The sequence below is a fragment of the Balaenoptera acutorostrata genome, chromosome 1, assembly GCF_949987535.1.
Source record: "Balaenoptera acutorostrata chromosome 1, mBalAcu1.1, whole genome shotgun sequence".
Lineage (NCBI taxonomy): Eukaryota > Metazoa > Chordata > Mammalia > Artiodactyla > Balaenopteridae > Balaenoptera > Balaenoptera acutorostrata.
Genome location: NC_080064.1, coordinates 380688 through 402976, shown reverse-complemented (window position 1 = coordinate 402976; position 22289 = coordinate 380688). Strand labels below are relative to the sequence as shown.

General features: G+C 66.6%; 1 protein-coding gene across 7 annotated transcripts in view; it reads right to left on the bottom strand.

Annotated features, from left to right (window-relative positions):
• Positions 1–1486: 1486 nt before the first annotated feature.
• Positions 1487–22289, bottom strand: part of AGRN (agrin) — a 31786-nt gene continuing 10983 nt past the window's right edge. Inside the window, exons 3-38 of one of the 7 annotated variants that reach the window (XM_057556501.1) lie at positions 18712–18759; positions 15057–15272; positions 14593–14817; positions 14280–14504; positions 13885–14091; positions 12586–12804; positions 12317–12511; positions 12025–12225; positions 11794–11942; positions 11603–11708; positions 10678–10794; positions 10431–10595; positions 10132–10275; positions 9903–10027; positions 9722–9827; positions 9297–9629; positions 9080–9217; positions 8502–8629; positions 8227–8341; positions 8028–8147; positions 7563–7910; positions 7145–7337; positions 6817–7032; positions 6118–6347; positions 5891–6025; positions 5696–5792; positions 5426–5590; positions 5199–5310; positions 4967–4978; positions 4622–4738; positions 4301–4493; positions 4132–4219; positions 3935–3958; positions 2654–2878; positions 2071–2174; positions 1487–1718 (exon numbers count right to left, since the gene is read on the bottom strand). In XM_057556501.1, coding sequence (XP_057412484.1) covers positions 1561–1718; positions 2071–2174; positions 2654–2878; positions 3935–3958; positions 4132–4219; positions 4301–4493; positions 4622–4738; positions 4967–4978; positions 5199–5310; positions 5426–5590; positions 5696–5792; positions 5891–6025; positions 6118–6347; positions 6817–7032; positions 7145–7337; positions 7563–7910; positions 8028–8147; positions 8227–8341; positions 8502–8629; positions 9080–9217; positions 9297–9629; positions 9722–9827; positions 9903–10027; positions 10132–10275; positions 10431–10595; positions 10678–10794; positions 11603–11708; positions 11794–11942; positions 12025–12225; positions 12317–12511; positions 12586–12804; positions 13885–14091; positions 14280–14504; positions 14593–14817; positions 15057–15272; positions 18712–18759 — 5699 coding nt within the window. In that variant the 3' untranslated portion in view covers positions 1487–1560. Of the gene's footprint in view, positions 1719–2070; positions 2175–2653; positions 2879–3934; positions 3959–4131; positions 4220–4300; positions 4494–4621; positions 4739–4966; positions 4979–5198; positions 5311–5425; positions 5591–5695; positions 5793–5890; positions 6026–6117; positions 6348–6816; positions 7033–7144; positions 7338–7562; positions 7911–8027; positions 8148–8226; positions 8342–8501; positions 8630–9079; positions 9218–9296; positions 9630–9721; positions 9828–9902; positions 10028–10131; positions 10276–10430; positions 10596–10677; positions 10795–11602; positions 11709–11793; positions 11943–12024; positions 12226–12316; positions 12512–12585; positions 12805–13884; positions 14092–14279; positions 14505–14592; positions 14818–15056; positions 15273–18711; positions 18760–19368; positions 19667–22289 lie in introns of those variants that run through there. The other 6 variants (XM_057556525.1, XM_057556514.1, XM_057556507.1 and 3 more) reach the window with 6 other exon arrangements.

Here is a 22289-nt window from a genome sequence, read left to right as displayed (position 1 = left end):
CCGCCATCCCTAAGGAGGCTACCTGGGGTGCAGGCCTCATGGGCCCACCCGGCCAGCCCCTCGCACAACAGTGTGCACACTCACTGCACAGGGTCTCCTGGCCAAAAGCAGCCCCCACCGCAGCACAGGACCCCCTCCTCCATCCAGAGCCACCTAAGGGAGCTTGAAGCCTGCACGCCACCATGAAGCTCAGCGAGGAGCTCCTGGGACAGGAACCGGCCGGGTGGGCGAGCACAGGGCCAGGCGGGGCTGAGAGCAGTGGTGCTGGTGTGGACAGACGCAAGCGCCTCTTGAAAGTGTTCAGACTTTATTTCACGGTGATTGACACAAACACAGATCGGAGTTAGTAACAGGACTTCTGAGGCTCCTGCAGCCTCTGAGCCTGACAGCCCGGCCCGGCTGTGGGAGGGGCTGCGGGAGGGGCTGCCACCCCCACCAGGACAGGTGAGGGCGGCTGGGGGGACGGGACCAGATGAGACCTAACATTGCAGTTTAAGGCGTTTCTGGCTTTGCAGCCGTCTCTGCCACCCCGCACCTGCCCTTTGGTGTTGCTTAGACACCCAGCCCGCTCCCGGTCACTCTTGCATAAGGACAACCACTCCTCACACCAGAACTGGACAGGTTTGCTGTATGGTGTCCTCAGCTGCCCTCGGGCCGGGACAGGAAAGACAACAGCCCCGTCACCCCAGCTGTCAAATGAAATCAGTACATAAAGACTCTGTGGTTGGTGGCCAGGCCTGGACGTGCATCCTCAAGAGGGGATGCTGGCCCCCCCAGGCAAGCAGGCAGTGGACGTCCACCACATCACAAGTGGCCCCACTCCCTCTCAGGGCTCCTCATGGGGTCTTGCGGGGAGGAGGGGGGACACAGCCATGTCCAGGGTGGCTGGGCCGATGGGCAGGGCCAGCTGCGGGCCAGGGTGCCCTGAACAGGCCTGTGCCCGGCCTCTGCTCTCCAGTGCCCTGAGACAGGTGGACTCAGCCGGAGGGAGGGGCGCAGCATGGCCTCAACAGTGACATTGTTTCACAGGACTGGCAAGGGAGGCCTGGGCTCGGCGGGCCCTGGTGAGGCTGGTCCCGCCCAGCACAGGCAGGGAGGAGGGGCGGCTCAGATGGGAGCCCAGAGGGGCCCCGTGGGGCTCGCACAGAGGAAGGGCCCCCTAAACCCTACCTGCTCTGGGGACACAGGCCCCGCCAGGTGGAACATGGGCAATGTGTGTGTGCAGGGTCTGACGACAGGCCGGAGAACACGGGGGCCAGCACACGTGGATACTCGGGGGAGGAACAGCCTGAGAGGCCAGGACACGGTGTCCCAGGGCAGAGGGGCACGTCCCAAGGCTGCTGAGTGAGCCAAGCCCTCCACGTGCAGCATTCCTCCCCCAACCCCTTGGAGTCCCTTGGCACCATGTCTGTCTCTGCAGCGTGCCTGCCTGGACGGGAGGGAGGCCGGGCCAGCAGTCCCTCCGGCTGACACATAGGCAAGAAAATCATATCAAAAAAGCAACAAGTTTACAAAAATAGAAAATAATTACAGCAGGGTGGGTCGTGGCTGCATTGTGGCTCACGGGGCAGGACAGGGCCGAAGCGCCGGCTTGGTGACGGCGTCCTCCAGCAGGTGCAGCGGGCGCCGACCCACCACCACGTCCCGCAGGCAGCCCACGAAGCCCGTGCCGTAGGCCTTGGGCAGGGCCTGGCCCACAGGCAGCTTCTCTAGGCCACCTGCAGGAAGACAGAGGAAAGGTCACTGGGCTCAGTGACAGGCAGGCTGGACACAGGCGGGCAGAGGGGCCCACTGCATCTGAATGACCAGGTGAGCTACCTGCAGCCTGCCAGTGCCCGGGGGTGACCAGGGGACCAGCAGACGAGCTCCAGCCTCCTGGCCCCACACCACCCAGGGCACGGCAGGGGCTAAGACAGGAGGGGAGAGGGCCCCACCCCAGCCAGCCCATCTGCTGTCCTGGATAGTGCTGACACGGGTGCCCCTCTTCGTTGCCAGCTCCAGGGGATGGGGCCTGTCCCTCAGAGACCCTTCGCTGTCCCTCCCCCGGCCCCGCCCCCACCAATCACTCACCCAGCCACAGGGCTCCGTCTGTGTCCAGCTGCGTGGCACCCAGTGGGGAGGAACCAGTCACAGGGGCCTCGTTGCCCACCTGAAGGGAGCCTTCCCTCTGTTCCCTGGGGGTGTGGTGGGGTGAGGCCATCAGGTGGCTCCACCTCCGGAACCCTCCATCCCTTTCGCCCCAACACCACACCCTGGGGACCGTCACCAAGTGTCACCCCTGGAGGCCAGGATGGAGTGGCACTGACCCCAGGAGAGCACCAGATGGCCAAGGGCAGGGGGACCTCCTGTGGGCCAAGCCTTGCTGGAGGGGACGGCCAAGGCTCAGAGCAGAGGGACATGTCCCCAGCCGGCGTCTGGGTAGAGCAGGGAAACCCCTTTCAGATCAGGGGTTCCCTGGCCATCACTGCTTCTCCTGTACCCTCTCATCCCTCCCCCCGCACTGGCAGTGACCTCAGGTCGGGCCACCAGCCCTACTCACCCTCCTCCCCCTACCAAACTCCTACCCTAGCCACGAGTGGCCAGGCATGCCCTGGCCGGGCAAGTCCAGGCAGCGCCCGCTGCTATTCTTGGTGGCCCCAGGCTCCCTGCTGACCTGTGTGCCCTGACCCGCAACCAGCGGTTGGTGCTGACTGGTACGGTGGAGCGCAGCACCATGGGCTGGGAGCCCAGGTCGTAAGCCAGCTGCAGGCGCCCGTCCACGATGGCCAGTGCGATGTAGTCGGCCCGCTCCGTGGCTCTGCCACTCCACAGCACCAGCCCCTGCGTGGCCTCGGTGCGCAGGCTCAGCTCAAAGTGGTTGCTCCGTAGCGCCTTCTCGCTGGTGGGCAGAGGGCTGGTCAGGACCTCTGGGAGGGTGGTGGGGACGGAGTAGGGGTGGTAGGAAGGTGAGGGGCATGACTGCAGAGGCCATGAGGGCTAGTGACGCCCCGGGGGCAGCTGGACGGGCAGGTGGTGCACACCGCTAGTGGGACAGATGGGCCGAGAGGTGGATGGTGGGAGGTGGGGCCAGACGGGCAATCAGAGGAGCGAGGTGGACAGACACAGGGACAGCTCGGCAGAGAGATGCTCAGAGAGACGGGAAGGCAACAGGCAGACAGCAGGGGCCAGGGGCCGCTGCTCACCTGGGAAGGGCCCTGGAATCCGGAGTTTCAGGGCTTAGATGCAGGAAGAGAGGGAGGCAGGTGAGCGGGGGGGACAGACGGGCTGTAGCGCAGGGTGGGGCGGGACCTAGCAGCAGCCCCTCCCCACACCCCCTCTTCACCAGGGGAAGGTGGGAGGAGCAAGCATCCATGGAAGACACACAGGACCCTGGGACATTGGCTCCAACCACCAGGGAGCCCTGGCAATGACACACGTGCAACACACATGGGCAGACACAGAGCTGGTGGGCACGGCCCAGGCCAGGTGCAGAGGGAAGAGCTGGGGCATGGGTGATATGGAAGGAAGACCGAGGGCCCCTGGTCGGGAGGGAGCCCTGGATGGCCCCCCACACACGTGGATGTGCGCACACACGGGAGCACACGGGCTCACGTGCACACTGAGACACACGCGCTCGTGTGTGCACACAGACACGTGGGCATGAATGTGCGCGTTTACAAGTGTGCACACGCGTGCACGCCGTGCCGGTGCCCTGTGGCGAGGTGAATAGCTGCAAGGGGTGGAGGGGTGGGCTGGCATTCAACACACATCTGGGAAAGGGGTGACTCCCCACTTCCAAGCTGGGAAACTGAGCCCCGGGCAGCACAGACAGCAACCCCAAACCCCCATCCTCCTCCACTGGGGACGGAAGTTCTGCCCTCGCCCTTGGGATGTGCTGCCCGGTGGGTGAGGAGCAGAGGATGGTGACAGCGAGGGTGGAGGCGGAGCTACTTACGCTGGGATCTCATTGGTCAGTTCGCTTGGAATCAAAGAGACAGAGACAGTGAGAAGGAAGGAGGGTGGAGGAGGGGCGGAGGTGGGCACAGAGCCGGGGGCAGGAGTGGAGGGTCCCGCGTCTGGCCCTGTGCGGCTGCGCAGACAGGACCCGAGAGCGGAGGGCGGAGGGGCGCCTGGCTCCGGGGGGCACACTACCTCTCTGTCACGGCGTTGAGGTACTCGATGTAGGTCCGTCCGTCAAAGGCCAGTGTGTCCAGGTCCCCGGCCGACTTCTCAATCAGGCCTGAGAGACAGCGGGGTGAGCGCGGCCGCGGGCGGGCTCCCCCCGCCCCGTCCAGCCTCGGCCCTGTGCCCTGGCCCTCACCCTTCTCGCAGTGCAGCCCCGAGAAGCCCCCAGGACACAGGCACTCGTAGGAGGCCCCCCGAGGGAGACAGGAGGCCCCGTGGAGGCAAGGGTGACCCTCGGCCCGGGTACAAGGGTGGCCTGCAAAGGACGAGACGTCCACCGCCCGCACCACGTGCTCCCGGGTCAGCAGCTGGCGGCCGTTCAGGGAGACCTGCGGGATGGGCAGCAAGAGGCTCTGTCCAGCCTGCCCGGACAGCCCCCACCCCCGGAGGAGAGAAGCCCCTCTGGGATGGGCCCTCCCTCGAGACTGTACCAGGGCACCGCCCCCGCCCCACCTACCAGCTGGATGGCGCCATCGAAGCCGGAGGGCACGGCGGCCGCCCGGGCCAGCTTGCTGAAGTCAGGGGCGCCCCCCACGTAGAGCGGCTCCTTCAGGTTGAGGACGGTGTGCGGCACCTGGGGGGAGGTGCGGCAGGGTGAGGGGCTGTGGAGCCCACCCACCGGGCAGGAACAGGTCGAGCCCCAGACCAGGGCCCGCCCGCCGGTGATGACCCGCCCCGCGCCCTCCAGCCTCGTGGAAGCAGAGTTCATCACAGACGTGGCCACGCGCGGGCTCAGTGGGGGGGAGCTACTCTAGGGGCGGAGGTGGCAGAAGAGGGTGCAGCAGGGTGAGAGGGGACGTACCTTGCGGGATTTCTGGCATCCGGAGAGCGGAGAGCGGAGGGCGAGCGGGGTGGGGTTGCAGAGCAAGGGCCAGGGAGCAGTGGGGGCAGAGAGGAGACACAGACAGAGGCCCGGGGCAGAGGAGAGAAAACAGTCCAGTGAGCGCGGGCTGCGGGGCGGCGGCCGCACGCCGCCCGGGGGGAGGAGGAGGGCGGCGGGAGCAGGTGCGGCAGCCCGGGAAACACTCGCTCACCGGGGACTCCCCCAGCACACGGGGCCCATCGTCGACCCGCATGGCTCCTTTGCGTCCGTTTCGCTCCAGGGAGACCCTGGTCCAAGCGCCCAGGGCCACTGGCTCCTTGCTCCTGGAGAAGGGGGGGCGCCGTGAGCAGACTGGGGCTCAGCCGGCCTGCCCGGCAGGGGCCTGAGGGACACTGCGCAGGCGCCCAGGCTGGCCCCCTGCACCCCCGTGCGGCCCACCTGATGACCGCTGCCCCCTTGCCCAAGTCGTAGCGGAACTCCAGGACACGGTCGTGCAGTGCCAGCGACACAAAGTCGCCCTTGCCGTCTGTCTTCTGCCCATTGTAGAGGAGCAGGCCGCTGGGGCCCCGGGCCAGGAACACCACCTCCAGCGCCATCTTCTCCCTGGGGTCGCATGAGGGCAGGCGGGGGTGTCTCGATGCCCCCTCACCCCATGGCGGGATGGGGTTGCGGGCTGCTTCCCTTCACCCACCCCTATCCCCAACTGACCCCAGGTCCCGCTCAAAGGCCTGCAGGCCTTTCAGCTCCAGGTAGGAGAAGCTGTTGAAGTCGGCCAGGAAAGGCTGGCTATCCTCCCGCTCTGAGGCTGTGAGGACAGGAGAGGATCACACGGGGTGCCGGGCCCTGACCCCAGAGCCCCCTCACCCCCGCCGCCCTCCCTGCCCTGAGCGCCGCTGTCCCCACCTGTCTGGCAGAGGCTGCCCTCCCGGCCCCGGGGGCACTCGCACTTGGCCTCGCCCTGGGGCAGCACGCGGCAGGGGGCTGCCCCATGGCAGGGGTTCGGCTGACAAGGGTCCTTCTCGTCAGCACAGGTCGGGCCTGGAGGGAGGCAGGTTGGGGTCCCAGGAGGCCTGAGTCCCAAGCACAGGCACACAAGTCCCCCCAGCACCCGGCCCAGGGCCCGCCCTCACCAAAGCGGCCGGGTAGGCACCGACAGTGGAACATGCCGGCCTCCAGGGCCTGGCACGGGGCCCCGCCGAGGCAGGGGTTAGGCACACAGGGGTGGTCCCTGCACTCGCCCACTCCGGAGCTTCGGGTCGCAGACCCCTGCCAGTCACTCAGCTCCAGCTGCTGGTTGTTGACGCCCAGCAAGCGGATACAGCCCCTAAGACCGACGCCGACAGAGGTCCGCTCGAGCACCCTGCCACCAAGATGAGAGGGTCAGGGGTCAGAGGCCGGAGACCAGAGCTGTCTGTCCTCTCTCACAACCAACTGTGACACTGGCGTCCCTCAATCAGCCGGGGTCGTGAGTCAGGGTTGCTCCCCATCCCCAAAACCTCTTTTGGTCCTCACAAGATGGACAGTCAACCCACAGAATCAGGAGGTGGGTTGGGTTGAGAGTCAAGGGTCGGGACTGAAGGTCAGGGCCAGCCCAGCCCCTCCTTGGTTATTACAAGGCAGCTTGGTCCTCAGGATCAGGACAGAATCAGGATCCCAGTCAAGGGCTGGGGTTGAGGCCAGGGTCACAGCCGTGGTCCACACCCATCCTTCCAACCCCTTTGTTATCCACAGGGAGCTTGGACCTCCTGGATGCCACCCCCAAGAGTCAGGGATCAGGGCCAAGGTCGGGGGTCTGCGGTCGGGGCCACCCCACCCTCCTCCATGCTCACACGGAAGCCTGGTCCTCCGGGACGCCACCCACAAAAAGGTCCATGTCCAGGTTGAGGCCGTCAGTGCCACTGGGGCTCTGGCCCAGGACAGGGGTCTCACCGTCCACCGAGAGAGTGCCCTGGCGCCAGTGCCGAGACAGCTCCAGGTGATGCCACCGGCCGGGCTGCACGGGCACTGAGCTGGTCAGCACCGCGGGCCCCGAACCTGTGTCGAACCTGGGGGGCGGGAACAGGCGCTCGGGACAGCCAAACGGAGCCAGCACCACGGGCTAGCCCTGCCACCCAGCCCCCACCCTCATCCCTGACCCCCCAACCGCCCACCACCCACCTGAGCTGCACGCGGCCCCCCAGCAACGCCAGTGCCAGGAAGTCCTTGCCCCGGGCATTGCCGTTGTAGAGCAGCAGACCCTGGGGCTCCAGCGCCCGGAATTCAAGCGCCAGGCGCAGGGTGTGGTAGGCACGGAGGGTGGGGAAGGCCAGGAAGGAGTGGCCCCCGAAGGCCGGCACGGAGGGGCGCAGTGCTGCAGGAGACGGAGGGACAGTGGAGGGCACAGAGGACCCGGCTGCCCGGGCTCTGACTTCCGGTCTGAAACCCCCAGCCCTGTCCCCAGCGCTGGGCCAGGGAGTCCAACCCGCCCCTCACCCCAGCCTGGCCCCCCTGCCCGGCCCCCGACTCCCAGCGGCCCGGCCCTCCCCAACCTGGCCCCCTCTGCCTCCCTGCCCCTCCCCCGCGTGGACGACCTTACCCTTCTCACAGACGGCGCCCCCCCTGCCCGCCGTGCAGCGGCAGGTGAAGTCTCCACCTGAGCCCTGGTCCTGGCAGGTCCCCCCGTGGAGGCAGGGCTGGGAGTCACAGGGACGTGGGGGCTGCTGGGTGCCTGGGGGCGGGGGCCGGCGTGCAGGCGTGCGGCTGGGGGCAGGGGTGGGGGGCTGGCGCGCGGTGAAGGGCACTGTGGTCCTGCTGACGGGCCGGCTCGTGTGACTGGGATGGAGGGCCCTAGGGGTCACAGCCGAAGGTGGCAGGCGGGCCACAGTGGTGGCTCTGGCCGTGGCTGCAGCAGGGGTGGCTCCCGTGAAGAACGCAGGAAGCCAGTCTGGGGGTAGGGGAAACCGTCAGGATCCGCGAGGCGCAGGGATCCCGAGCGCAGTGCGCGGCGTGGGGGACGGAGGGTGGGGACAAGCTGCGGCTGGCGGCCGGACCAGGCTCTCACCGAAGTCCATGAACCGCACGTGTTCCTGCAGAGGCCGCCTCACGCCCAAGGACCGGCGCCTGGATGCCTGGATCTGCCGGACCAGGGCCTGGCACACATCGGGTGCCCTGAAGGCTGTGGCTGGGGAGGAGGGACCCTGAGCATGGTGGAGACCAGGGCGGCCCCCCCACTGCCCGGGGGGACTGGGGTGGGGGCTCACTGGGGTCGAAGTGCACGTCCACAATGGCTCGGACGGAGTTGCCGGGCCCCAAGTCCCGCAGGCGGACACTTCGAAAGTCCTTCTTAACGTCCGAGTTCCGGAAGAGGTCATCCAGCTGCGGGTGGAGAGTGAGTTAGGGCTCCGGGAAGCCGCCCAGGCTGGACCATTGGGCCCTCCCCCCCCCCCACCCACCCCAGCGCTTCTCTGGGCCTGTCCTGGGAAAAAGGCCAGTGGCTGGGTAGGGGCTGCCACCCTGGCCACGGCCCCACACTTACCACACTCTCGATGCTCCTGGCGGTCTCTCCAAACAGCTCGGACTTGGGGTCAGCCATCTCCGGCGTGTAGAACAGCTCCTGCCCCTCGACCCCCTCGAGCTCCAGCACACCCTGGAACACCTTGGTGGCTGCGGGGGAGGGAGCAGTGAGGTCCTGCCTGGCACCTGCCTGGCCTCTGGGCCAGCCATGGGCACAGGCCCCAGCAGCAAGCCACGCGGGGTGCAGGGCAGGTGGCGGTTAGTCAGATGGTCATGAGGTTAGTGGGGACCCCGGGGCAGGGCTGGCATCGGTTACCAGACAGACTCCTTGGGGCAGTGCCCCAGGCCGGCTTGCAACAGGAAAAACAGGTTAGCCACGGGGTCCTGGGCACCCACGCATGTGCGGGGGCCGAGAACACACGTTATGTCTGCATGTACTGAATTCCCAAGACCGCTTGCACATGTGTGCTAAGATCAGAAGATCACAAACCCTGGGAGCCCACCTGCTGGACAGGCCCGTGGCCGGGAGGAGAGACAGCATCCCTGGATGCGTCCAGGCCATTCCTCACGCTCCGCCCTGGCCCCCGGCCACCCACTCACCAGGACAGTTGGAGCCCTCTGCGTCCAGTGAGGGCGTCTTGCCATCTGAGCAGCAGCCCATAGGCGAGTTGTAGCACGAAGCCCTCTCCATGGGTGGCCCGGGGGTCCCAGCGCTGTCTCTCTCAGGAGGCTCGAGTCCTGGGGAGGTGCCGTCTGAGCCCAGCCCCAGGTGCAGCCCTCCTGGGCCCTGCCCCCATGTCCCGGAGCCTGTGCTCACCTCCTGAGCCAGCCCCACTGGCCTCCAAGTCACCACTCAGCTCCTCGTCACCGCTCCCATCAGCGCTGCCAGATTCGCCAAAGGCGGATGTGGCGAGGCTGGCTGCCATGGAGGGGGCCGTGGGAGGCATGGTCAGCACGGGCCTTGCAGCGGTCCTGGGGATGCTGGCGGTGGTCCAAGGTTGTGATGCGGGTCGAGAGGTGGGCCGGCTGCGAGGGGTACTGCTGGGAGCCAGGGAGAGGGCGCTGGGTGGAGGCAACAGTGCCTTGCTCAGGTCAAGCCCTGAGGTGGCCACAGATGCGGATGTCGGACGGGGGCCGGAAGTGATGTCTTCTGTAAGGAGAGGAGATTCCAGGTGGCGGGGCTGGTGGTCAGAGCAGGGTCAGGCCTTCCTGGTCAGTCTGGGGCAGTGGGTAAGGCCTTACCCTGGCAAGGGCCGAGGCTCTGGATAGAGATGTCCAAGCCCTGGCGGCAGGCGATGGTCCTCAGCTGGCACTCGTTGCCATAGGTGACTCCATCTGACCCACAGACCTGGGGCACAGGACACGGATGCTGGGGGGAGGCCCCTCCGCACCCCCGCCACCCTCCACACTACCCATCCCTCACCTTGGTAGCATTGGCCCCTGGACAGGCGGGTGTTGGGCACACGCAGTGGGCGGAGCCAGCCTCCTCCACGCAGGACGCCCCGAACTCACAAGGCATCTCAGCACAGGTCTTGGGTGCCGAAGAGTCTGAGGCAGACACGAGAGAGCCCACTGGCTCAGGAAAGCCCGTCCCTATGACGGCCTCATCCCCAGCACAGGGGGCCAGGGGCAGTGCCAGGTCTGGCCCTCACCTGGTTCACAGCCAGCAGGGCCCAGGGCACGGCCGTCTGGACACTGCCCGCACTTGGGTCCTGCCACCCCAGGCTTACAGGAGCACAGCCCGGTCATCTGCTCACAGTCGTCCCGCACGGCACCCTGGGGGTCACAGCTGCAGGCTGGGAGGCAGGGGAGGAGGCTGAGATCTGTGCCTGGCTTCCCCACGGGCTCCAGAGCCTGGCCCAGCCCCTGCCAGGGGGGACGAGGAGAACAGGGGCAGGGCAGACAGGCAGCGGCGCTCAGCTGGGGACCGGTCACGGGCCCTGCCACTCACGGGTACAGCCGCTCCGGCCATCGATGACGATACCACGGAAGTTCCAGAAGCCGGGCTCACAGCGGTCACACTTGAGGCCCCCCACGCCCGGGCGGCAGGAGCACTGGCCTGTGGCCGGGTCACAGGTGCCACTGTAGGAGCCGTGTGGGTTGCACTGGCACAAGCCTGCAAGGCCAGGGCAAGCCAGGGTCACTGCAGCTGCGTGGCTCTGCCTGGCTGCGGGTCAGGGCCAGGCTCGGGTACTCACTGGGGCAGCCAGCCAGGCCCACGCCCCGGGCAGCAGTGATGTTGTCCTGGCAGCAGCCGTAGGGGGTCTGAGCGCAGTGCAGGGGAACCGCAGGCAGCAGCGGGGCCAAGGTGGGGGCTGCAGGGAGGGGCAGGGGTTGAGATGCCAGGCAGGGCCAGACGCTCAACCTGGGCACGGCCACTCTGACTCAACCGCCCCCGCCGTCACCACTTAGCCCTCCTGATGCCGGCTCCCACCAGGGCCCGTGGGTCTGCAGCTCGGGTCACAGGTGAGAACCCCATACCACATAAGAGAACAATAATGTGTCTGCACACCAGGTACCAGCAACATGTGAAATGCCCACAGATCGTGGACAAGAAGCCCCGTGCACACACGTACAACCAGCCACAGATCGTGGACATGAAGCCCCGTGCACACACGTACAACCAGCCACAGATCGTGGACATGAAGCCCCGTGCACACACGTACAACCAGAGCCACACGCTCGGATTAGTGGGCCTCTGCAAGGTGGCAGGCACACACGTACGCCACATTCCCCCGCGCGCAGACACACAGGCACACTTGTGCGTGCACAAAGATACAACGATTGCCGGTCACCATCAGTCTCCTCCCAGAAGGAAAAGTGCCCGGAGGGTGGGCCTCGCTGGTTCACTGATGCCCCCCTGCACACAGTAGGTGCTTAGCGCACACTTGTTGAGCGGCAGGCACACACGTCCACGCACCATAGCTGCACAAATACGGATATGCACTAACAGCACACACTGCACACGCAATACACGTGTTCACACAGGCCCACCGGGGCGTACACGCGACAGCTTCAAACAAGACACGGACCCCCACAAGCCTCACACCCGTGGGCACACATACCTTTGCACAGGCGCATGTGTGCCCACACACAGCCGGACACGCCCGCATGCCCACTCACCACGGCAGGCTCCCCGGGACACGACGTACAGCTCTGGCCGCGATTCACACCTGGCCTTCTCCAGCTCACACTCGGCACGGTAGGTGACCCCGTCCGAGCCGCACACCTGGAGGAATGGCGTCAGGGCAGGTGTGGGCGGCCACGGCCCCCGCCTCCCTGCCCAGTGGGAGTCGGGAGGGTGGGGGCCTCACCGGGCTCCTCAGGACACTCTGGCAGCTGAAGTCGCAGACGCACGGCCCGTCCTCCGAGTCCTCGTCCCAGATGCCGCCTCGCTGCCGGCACAGCTCCTGCTCACACTCACCGTGCTCTCCAGAGCCCGAGCCGCCCGAGCCGCACTCGGCTGCGGGGAGGAGGCCAGGTCACCTCGGGGTCCCGGCCGAGGCTGGTGCCCAGCAGCCCGCACCAGCCGCCCCCGAGCCTACCCTGCTCACACGGCCCCGCCCGGGCCTCCTCTATCTGCATCTGCTGCTGGCAGGCCGCCTCGCGGAGCTCGCAAGAACTGCGGTAGGTCAGGCCGTCGCTGCCACACACGGGGCCGGGCGGAGGGCGCTCACACCGGGGACACACGCACCGCCCCGCTGAGCACACGGCCCCGAAGGCGCACACTCTGTCTCCGCAGGTCTCTGCAGAAGGCGGGGCCGGGCGGGGGTCAGCTGACACTGGGTGGAGGAGGCACGGGACCACAGCCCGCCGGGTGCCCCCAGCCCCACTCACGGCAGGGTCCAGCCGAGGCCACGTGCAGGCTGATCTGGCGTGTGCAGGCATGGACGTGCAATTCACACTCGCTGGCATACGTGCGCCCGTCAGAGCCGCACACGGGCTGGGCCGAGGCCACGCACTCGGAGGGGCACACGCAGCGCCCGGTCTCAGCCTCGCACAGGGCTCCAAAGCGGCACTGCCCACAGCGGTCTGGGGGGAAGGCTCCATCACCACGGTGACCAGGACGGCCACCCCCCAGCTAGACCCACTCATCCACCACTGACCACAGGGTCCTCGGCGAGCCACCCGGATCTCCCGCCCAAGGGCGCAGGCCGTAGCCTCCAGCTCGCACGTGCTGCCGTACGTGACGCCATCGCTGCCACACACGGGATCGTAGATGCCTGAACACGCTTGCTGACACGCACACTCGGCTTCCCCATTCTTCACAGCACACATCGCCCCAAATGGACACTGCACCCCGCGGCATGGGGACGGGGGCTGGTCTGGGGAGAATGTGGGCACTCAGCAGGGTCCCCACCTGCTCTCCTAGGCAACGCACAAAGCCCCCAGCCCCACGCAGCAGACCCTTTCCCAGGGTGGGGATGGTGTAGGAAGAGTGGACCAGGAGAAGGGCGGGATGCACAGGACACAGCAGAGAAAGGGACAGACGCAGGACAGACATGGACAGGCACACAGACTCTAACGGCCCCAGGTCCCTGCATGAGCGGGGGGCGGGGCTGCCCTCTAGACACAGCAGCCTCTGGACTGATCTCAGGGGCTGGTGGGAGGGCCAGGTTTACCAGCCCACCCAGGCCACTGACCCCTGACCACCAGCAGCCCTGGGACACCCATGCATGGGGGGGGGTGCTCTCTCTGTGGGGGGAGGAGTCTGCAACCCAGAGCCACACCCAGGGCCACACGGGGGGGGAGGTGTCTGTCCACTTGCTCTGAGGACCACAAGGCCAGGCAGCAGCGAGCCACCCCCCCCCTGCTGCGCGGGGGGCAGACCTCGGGCTGTGGGCTCCTGGCGGCAGGCGCGGTACCTCATCCTGCCAGCAGGTCAGGCTGGAAGACACAAGAGGTGGAGCCAAGAGGGAAGAGAGAGCAGAGGAGAGGAAACAGACGCAGAAAGAGAGACCGGAAAGATGGACAGACCGGCCGACGGGGACGGAGTTAGAGGTGGGCGGAGCCCCAGGCCACGCCACGCAGGACACGCCGTCTCTGCCCCTTCCTGGTCCCTCGAAGCCCGACTGAGACGCTGCCTCTAAGGGGGCTGTGTGTCCCAAGAGTGTGGGACCCGGAGGACTTGAGGGCTGTCGGGCAGGTACCAGGGAGCCTGCCCATGGACCCCTGCCTCTGCCCCACATCCCCCCAGGTGCTGCAGGCACCTTCCTGACAGATCCCACCACCCCAGAGCCCGCTGACGGACAACAGCCCTGCCAAGCCTCCCCAGAGTGACCAGCTGTCGCCCACAACCCCAGGAAGGAGAAGCATGACTCAGGATGGAGATGGCATGTGATGACAGGCAGCGGGGACTGCCGGACCAGCCTGCTCGCAGCACGGAGCCCGCCCACGGTGCTCACCACACGGGCCCTGGTGTTTGGCGGGCAGGCTGCGCTGCTGCTGACACTCGGCCTGCTGGCGCCAGCAGTCATTGTCGTATGTGTGCCCGTCGTGGGCGCACACGGGTTTGTAGGCCCCATCACAGATGACACGGTCGCAGGAACAGCGGGGGTGGCCTCGGTGGGACAGACACACGGCACTGAACTTGCACGCTTCTGGGCACTGGTCTGGGGGGGCAAGGAGATCAGAAGAGCCAGAGTACCACGCCAGCCCCCACGCTGGGATGTGCAGGGGAACCACGGGCACACGAGGTGATGAGTGGGGACCCACGAGGCATGCAGGGGCAGGTGGGGACAGGCAGGGCCCTGGGTCATGCAGAATGCCAGGACGGGGCCCTCCCCCAGGAGCCGCCCACCTTGAGGCTGGCACTGGCCAGAGCGCACTTTCTGGAGGAGGAGGCCTCGGATGGCCCCGGTTCGGCCCATGACACAGTCGTTACCGTAGGTAACCCCATCATCCCCACACACGGGCGCCTGCCTCGGAGGGCAGCTCTCTGGCCGCAGGAGCATCTTGGGGCGCCGCGTGCGTGGGTCCACACGGCAGATGCGGCTCAGGTCGTTGAGGGAGCCCTGGCAGGGGTCTGGGGGCGGGAAGGCGAAGGTCAGGGCACTGCCGCTGTGTGCACACACTGACTGAGGTCATGCTACACGCGCAGCGGTGGCGCTCACCGCAAGGGCCGTCGAACTTCTTGAACACGTTTTCCTGGTGGGCGCAGGCTTGCCGCAAGAGCTGGCACTCGCTGGGGTAGTCAGTGCCGTCGCTGCCACACACGGGGCCCTCGGGGGCCCCCAGGCACGTGGCAGGGCACAGGCACGTGGCTGTCAGTCCATCCGCGGAGCGTGCACAGGTGCTGCCAAAGCTGCAGGTTACATTGGAGCAGGGGTCCCTGGTCCCTGTGGACGGAGCAGGGTGGGGTCACACTGGCCGACGGTCGGCCCTCCGCACACCCCCTCACCGCAGGCCCCGCCCTCCTCATCCCTCCTCACTAAGTCCCGCTCCAGCCCCGCCCCCGCGCACCCCCCCAACTGCAGGCCCCCACCCCCACCCACCCCACCCCCCTCACCACAGTCCCCGCCCCCCCCCACCCCCCGCATCCCCCTCACCAAGGCCCCGCCCCACACTCCGCACTCACCGCAGGGCCCCCGGCGCAGCAGGCGGATGCGCCTCTGCTGGCTGCACTGCGCCCGCTGCAGCTCGCACTCGTTGCTGTAGGTGGAGGCATCTGAGCCGCACACGGGTGCCACCACGCTGGGGCAGGGGCTCTTCTTGCACACGCAGGAGGCTCGGCCCGGCTCCTCCGCGCTGGGCTCGCAGACGGCGCCGAAGCCACACAGCATTCCTCGGCACGCTGCGGGTGGGGCGGAAGACGCGACGGGGTGGGTAGGGGCCCGGCCCCTGCCGCCTCCAGGCCCCCGGTCATCATGCACAGTCCAACGTCCGCACACCTGCCAGATCTTGCACGGACGGTCACACATGCGCATGCGTGCCCACCCATGTTCGTGCTGGCGCTTGCAGGAACCCCGGGTGCGCCCATCACAGCCAGGGCCTCATGCCCTCCACCTCTCAACAACCCCCCCCCCACCGCAGAGCCTTCTCTACCCCCGCCCCCCTCAGCCCCGCAACTGTGGAAGGGGCATTGCATCTGCTCCTGACCCACTCCCCACACCGAGGACAGACAGACAGCCCCCAGGCCGCCTGTATCACAGGGAATCAGCATCCCCACCTCAGAATCGAAGCCCCTCTTCCGACTGTGACCTACCCCTCAGAACCCCGGCCCGCCCCGCCCCCTCCCTGGGAGCTGCTCCAGTGTCCCCTCCACACCTGGCCCCTGCCACCTCCCCAGGGACCAGCTCCTCTGCCTTTCATGGACCGGCCTGAGGTCACACAGCTGCAGGACAGGGGGTGGGGTTATCTGAGGTCAGGTCACATGCTCCACCCTCGGCCCAGAACCCAGTGCCCTGCCGGCCCCCACCCCTCTCTTCTCACTTCTTCCCCTTCCTGCTTCTCTGGAGGCCTCCCCTCTCCTCAGGCCTGTCCCCACTTGGGCTCTTCTCTGCCCACTCCCCCACCTTCCACGTCCCCACAGCCAGCCTCCCCCGGGTCCGTGCTCTGCTGTGGCTCGTGGCCTGCCCTCCCTCCTAGGCCTCCCAGCTGCAGTCTCTCCCTAGGGCCCCTCGGGTATCCACACACCTCATCCTTCCTCACCTACCCTCCTGGGCCCCCACCTCAGGAAATGTCCCCACCCCCACCCCCTCCCCAGGTCCTGCTGCCCCACCTCACACTCAGCATGACGTCCTCAGGGACCCCAGCACACCGAGCCCTGCGGACCCGACTGTTTTCTTCTTTAAACATTTTAGCTCTCAACTTTGCAGTGTCGCCAGCACACACCCGCTCACTGAGTCGCAGAGCCGTCAGGACAGGTCCCCCCCCCGAGCACAGTGTCAGGGCAGCGGGCAGGCTGACTCCTCAGGACTCCCACCCAGGGTGACACCCCCATAGGCGGGGCAGGCCCATTACGGGCTGCGGCTGTCTGGATCCAATAAATGTTTAATTGGGTGCACTTATCATTAATAAGTTATGGGGGTCGGGGGCGCCCCCCATCACTTCCCAGCAGGCTCAGGCAGTGGGGCAGGAGGAAGCACCCTCAACTCCGAGGGGGTTGGAGCAGCGCGGGGAGCTGGAGCTGTCACCATAGCAACAGCCCACCCCAGGCTCCTGCGAGTCTGTCTGGGAATCCCTGCCCCCACCGCCCACAGGCTGAGTGAACTGGGGCTGGAGGCCAGGGTGGGGCCAGCACGGATACCCAGCCTGAACTCCCTGCAACCTCCCTGTCCTCCCCCCACCTCATCTGGGTACCCACGCAGATGCTTCATCAGATCCTGGGGCCAGGCTGCCCCACCGGCATTCACCCGCCAAGTGACTGCGGGCAAGTTATCGCCTCGCCATACCTCAGCACCTCCTCCAGTGAATGGGGACAATAGAACCTACCCTCCAGGGTTGTTGTGAGGCTAAAGGGGCCAATACCTGCAAAGGCTTGGAGAGGCCCAGCACGCCACTCTGTGCAGGGTGGGGGGTCAGCCGCTGCGAAGGCTAGAGCAGTCAGAGCTGTCTGCACATCGGCCACCCCTCTGTCCTGGCTCAACGCTTTGCCTGCTCATAGCCCCTCTCCTCGCTTTCCATCTCCCGCGCTCTCCTTCTCTCTCCCCTTAGCACTTCCTCTCACTTTCAGCCCTCACTTGCCCAAGGCCCTGGGGACCCCCAGGCCAAAGCCACGGGCACTTCCCCCGTCTGGCTGGCTGCTCTATCTGGCTTCAATTGGACCTGCTGATCAAGGTCTCTACCAGGGTCCTGACCCCATGGCCGAGGACTTGGTCACCACACTGCCCCTCAGGCTCCCTGCCCAGCTGCTCTCTGTCTGGGCCCTGGGGCTCAAGCCTCTCTCTCCCTCTGGTCACCCTGGTCCAGCCGGACACCACCCAAGGTCCTAACCCCTGGGCCAAGGACACCTACTCCTGTATGACCAGTAGGTTCCTCGTCCTCCAAGACCTGCACCCTCATCATGCAGGCCGCCCCTCCTTAGCGCAGGTGGAGCGCCCAGAGACCTGCACGCTTCATGGCCCTTAAGCGTCACCTCTGGGGCTCTGCCATGCTTGCCCTCCTGAAGGAGCCTCACTCCTTCCTCGCCCAAGGCTCCCTCACAGTGTGCGATGCTGGAGGCGGTGGTGGCTTTTTAAAGCCTCTGCCGGTTGGAGTGGGTATATTTAACTCTCTCCCCAGACTTGGGTAGGTTGGAGGATGGAGCGCATGCCTTGAGCCCTGCCTGTGACCAAGAATGTGCTGTGTGTGCGCCTGGGAGGGATGACGATGGTCATGTGGGGTAGCTGTCCCGAAAATGTGTGATGGGATCAGAGTGCAGGTGTGGGGCCCGTGTGGAAGGCTGTGGGGCGAGCCAATGCACGTGTGAAGGAAAAGAGACACAGCAGGCCTTGGGGCTTGAGGAGAGAAGGCTGAGGATGCTGGGAGAGAGGAAGGTGTTTAAATCCAGCCAGCTCCAGGCCTCTTGTCCACAGCCTATGAGAGGCTCAGTCCTGGGCCCAAACCCCCAGCCCAGTGCAGACCTGCCCCCTCCCACGGCCCATCCCATGTGTGGACGGCCCTCTGTGTACTTCCAGGGACCCGGGCTGTGCCTGCCCAGCAGGGGGCCCAGGCGCTGAAAGCAGACCTGGGAGCAGCCCCCTCTCCCAGGAGGACGCCAGGCCACCCCTTCCCCTGCCCTCCTGAGGCCCTGACAGCTTCTTCTCTTCCCCTCTCACATTAGCTTAATTACAGCAGCCCCCAGGGAGGCCGGGCCCCAGCCCACAAAGCAGGTCAAGAAGGCCAGGCCCAGTCTGCTCAGTCCAGGAACAGACCCGCCCATCCCTCCTCAGACAGCTGTTGTTGGTCCTGCCGAGGCCCTCTCCCTGAGCCCCTGGCCCCCCACGCCCTCTGTACACATCTTCTGACCCATCTCTCAACCTGTGGGCTCCAGGACTAAGTCAGTCCCAACTTTGAGGCCAAGATGGGGCCAGGCCCAGGGACTCCGGACCCCACGTTCCCTTTGCTGTCCGCCACTGTGGACTCCCCAGGAAGGACACAGGTTCCTGCATCCAGCCTCCTCCTGCTCCAGACACAGCTAACATGTCTGATGCACACACCCCAAGAATGGCCCCCTGACCACCAAGAGTGCCACCGCCCCTCCAGGCACAGATTGCCAAGCTCAGTCTGTCACCAATAGAGCCCTCACTCACCATCCGGAGGCGTTGGGGGCACTGGCGTGAAGTGGGTCCCAGGTTTGTCTGGAAAAAAACAAATCTCCAAGTCAGGCCCCCCCCGCCACCCGAGCCAGTCCTTCCAAAGCCTGTCCCATTGTCCAGCCTGGAGGAGTCACCCCTGCCGGCACACATCCCTTCCCTGGCTCCACTCTGAGCCCTGAAGGTGGACAAAGACAGAGGCTGAGGCCTGGTGGTGCACAAAGACAGAGGCCCTGGCTTTTCTCTGCCCCTCCAGCTGTACCATCATGGTCGGACACCTGTCGGGGAGGCCCAGTGGCAGGGATGTGGGCGGCCACCTATTCCCGAGATGAGCCCCAGGCCCTGCCAAAGCCCCCATTCCCAGCGTAGCCAGCTGCCCCCAACCCCCCAATGAAAGTTGTCTCTGCAGCTCAGGATGAGGGCCAGCCCCTGCCCCCCCCCAGCCCACAGACAGCCTTCGGGGGGCCCAGGCATCCGGAGAACGACCCATGGTGTTCCCAGACGATGCAGTGGCCCATCTGAGCCACGTCACAGCTGGTGGCCTCTCTGTGACCCTGCCTGTCCCCTAATCTTTGGTGGCTGAGGCAGGGGACCTCAGCGAGCAGAGAGGCAGGGTCACCTGGGCCCAGGAGACTGCCACACCCACAGACGTACAGTTGTTCAGGAAGAGTAGCACCGCGAAGCCGAGCGTGGCGGTGGCCAGGAGGATCAAGCAGACGTTACAGGGGATCATGAAATATCGCACCAGCAGGGAGACCCCGCGCCGCTGCCGGGGGTCCCGCTCCAGCGGCAGTGGAGGCATGGCCCGGGCTCCTCAGCCCCCACTCTTGAGGCGTGGCGGTCCTCACGGGGTGCCCTTGGGCCTCTTCGGTGCCACTCGCCCCATTCCTGGACCCCTGGGGCAGTTGACAGCCGCTATATTCTCAAAGTTCAGCTCCAGTCACAGCTGGGGAGTGGGGGGCGCCAGGCCCCCTCCACAGCCCTTGAGGCTCATAATGGGAGGTGTGCAGAATTCTCCTGGAGCAGAAATCCCAAGTTTGGGCTCGGAGGGAGGCGGAGGAGGACCCGAGGGCCAGCACCACCCCTGCTGTCCACACCGGTCAGCGCCTGGGCCAGAGGCGCCGGCAGCTCTCCGCGGGGCTCCCGCTGGGCTCAGTCTTCCCGGAGCCAGCCTCGGGGGGTCCCGCAGCCCCGGATCCTGCCCGCCTGGCTGCCCAGGGGAAGCCGGTCCGAGTGCGAAGGGCGGCGAGTGGCCCCTCGCCCGGGACTCGGCGGGTCCCGGCTGCTCGGTCCCCGGCGGAGGCGGGAGCGGCGCCGGCTGCGAGCGGGAGGAGCGAGCGCGCCTCCGGAGGGAGAGAATAAAGAGCCAGCCGCGGAGGGCCGCGCCCGCTCCCCGCGCCCAGGCCGGGGCTGAGGCGGTGAGCGAGGGGCGAGGGGCGCCGCGGAGGGAGGGCGGGGAGCAGAGACAAAGGAAGACGCCTCCGGGGACCCCAGCGTCCGCGGGGAGTCGCGGCTACCGCCGCAAGGAGGGTCGGGCGGATGAGGACGGGAGGGCGACGGCACAAAAGAGAACGCAGGGGCTGCGGGCGCTGGAGGACGACTGGGGGGACCGGGGCTGGAAGGGAGCGGGGGCCGGGGAGGGCGCAGAGGTGGGGCGCTGGGGCTGGGGAGGGTGCAGGGTCGGGATGGGGGCCGGGGTCGGGGTAGGAGATGAGGGGGAGCGGAGGCTGGAGCTGGAGAGAAGGCAGGTGTGAGGGCGGGGTGGGGGGCTGGGGAGTGGGGGCGAGTAGGTGGGCGAGAGTGGGGCGGGACAGGGTCCCCTCCCGCTCCCACCCGGCTGGGCTGGGCTGGGCTGGGCTGTGCGTGTGAGCGGCGGCGCGGCGGAGTGTCCGAGGGTCTGTCTGTGTCCCCGCAGGGGGGATCGGCCTGCACGAAGGACCCGGTTCTGGGCTGCGGTCTGCGTGTTACCGCGTGTGCGTGTCAATGTCTCTGCTCCTGCTGGCGCGACTCAGGCACTGTGGGGGGTAGGGTCTCCAGGTACATACACACAGGTGGGGAGTGGGCTGGGCTCAATTCAGAGGGTGCGCCACCCCTCCCTAGGAACTGACAGCAGCACCTCAAACCATCCGCGCACCCCCAACTCGCGTCCGTGAGGTGACAGGATCATGCAAATGAGTCCCATGTAAATGAGCGTTATGCAAATAGTCGCGGGGCTCCAGGCCCAGACCGCAAGCCTGGAGCGCCCCCTAGAGGCCTTCCGGGAACGTCGAGACCCTGACGTCACAGCGGGCCAGGGCGCGCGGCCCACCCGGGACTCCCGTCCTCCCCATCACGTGTGCAGCTGCCTCACAAACATGTCCCTGGAGTCCTCCCACACACACCTCGCTCACTCCCTCCTCGTCGGGTGGGCTCTCCCCCCCCTTCCTTGGCTGGGACAACCACCTGCCAGCCAGCACCCAGTTCTTCAGGTCCATCTCCTTGGACTCCTTTCAGTCCTGCGCCCAGGCACACTAGTACCAAATCCCAGCGGGCTCAGCCCACCCTGTCCGGGTCCCCCACCACCCACAGCAGAGGTCTTCAAACCTCTTGGAGCCCTGGAACCTGAGGGTCTACTGAAACCTTGCAGGAAAAGTCAATACACAAAGTGGTCCCCCCCCACCCCGGGCCGCGATGGACCCAGAGCAGCAATCTGTCAGGCCACCTGGAGACCCTGCCCCTGGCTGGCCTCACTCTCTCCTCAGGGGAGCCTCCCACCCCCTCACCTCACCACACCACACCCTGGCACTGCCCACACCACACTGAGAGTGGCGATGCCCCGGACTTGGAGCACCCAGGGCAGGGTCTGACTTTTTATCTCCTCCGGGCAGAGCTTGGCCCAGAGCCCAGAGCTTGGTGTGGTGAGCCCAGGCAGTGACACATTTCCCATTTACTTCTCACTGCAGCCCCCAGGACTGCAGTTTGAATCCCTTGACTCAGGGAGGGGCCCACAGACAGTGCCAGGGTTTAAACCACAGACGTACGCACTGGGCACATGCCCGCACAGGAGCCCTGTCTGCTGCTGCCACTGCAGCTTGGGACATCATGGCTGGGCCCTGCTGGAGGAGGGGAGGCAAGGGGACCAGAGTGTGGGAGGGGCAAGCCCTGGGATCAGTGGGAGCCAGTGCTGGCAGGGCAGGCCTCCCCCAGGCAGAGACCCTGGACTCTGCCAGCAAATGGGCTGGCCTTAGGGCTCACGTGGTGGCGGCGGCGGCGGTGCTCAAGGCCTGTCAGGTCTGGCCTGGGGAAAGGGGACCCGCATGCAGCCCGGTCCCTCCCAGCCCCCGCCCGAGCCTGAGCCCCCACAGGGCTTGGATGCCTTCAGAGAGACAAAGGGCCATTGAGGCCTCAGAGCCAGCTGGGGGAGGGGAGCTCAGGCTACCCGGGCTATTTTGGGATCTTCAGACTCAAAATCATTCAGCCCTGACCAGGCCACGCAGGCTCAGACCCCAGGAACAGAGGGTGCTCCGAGCCAAGAATCGGCCCCCCTCTGGGCTTACACACAGCAACACGCTACTGCTTACATGTGTACACACACA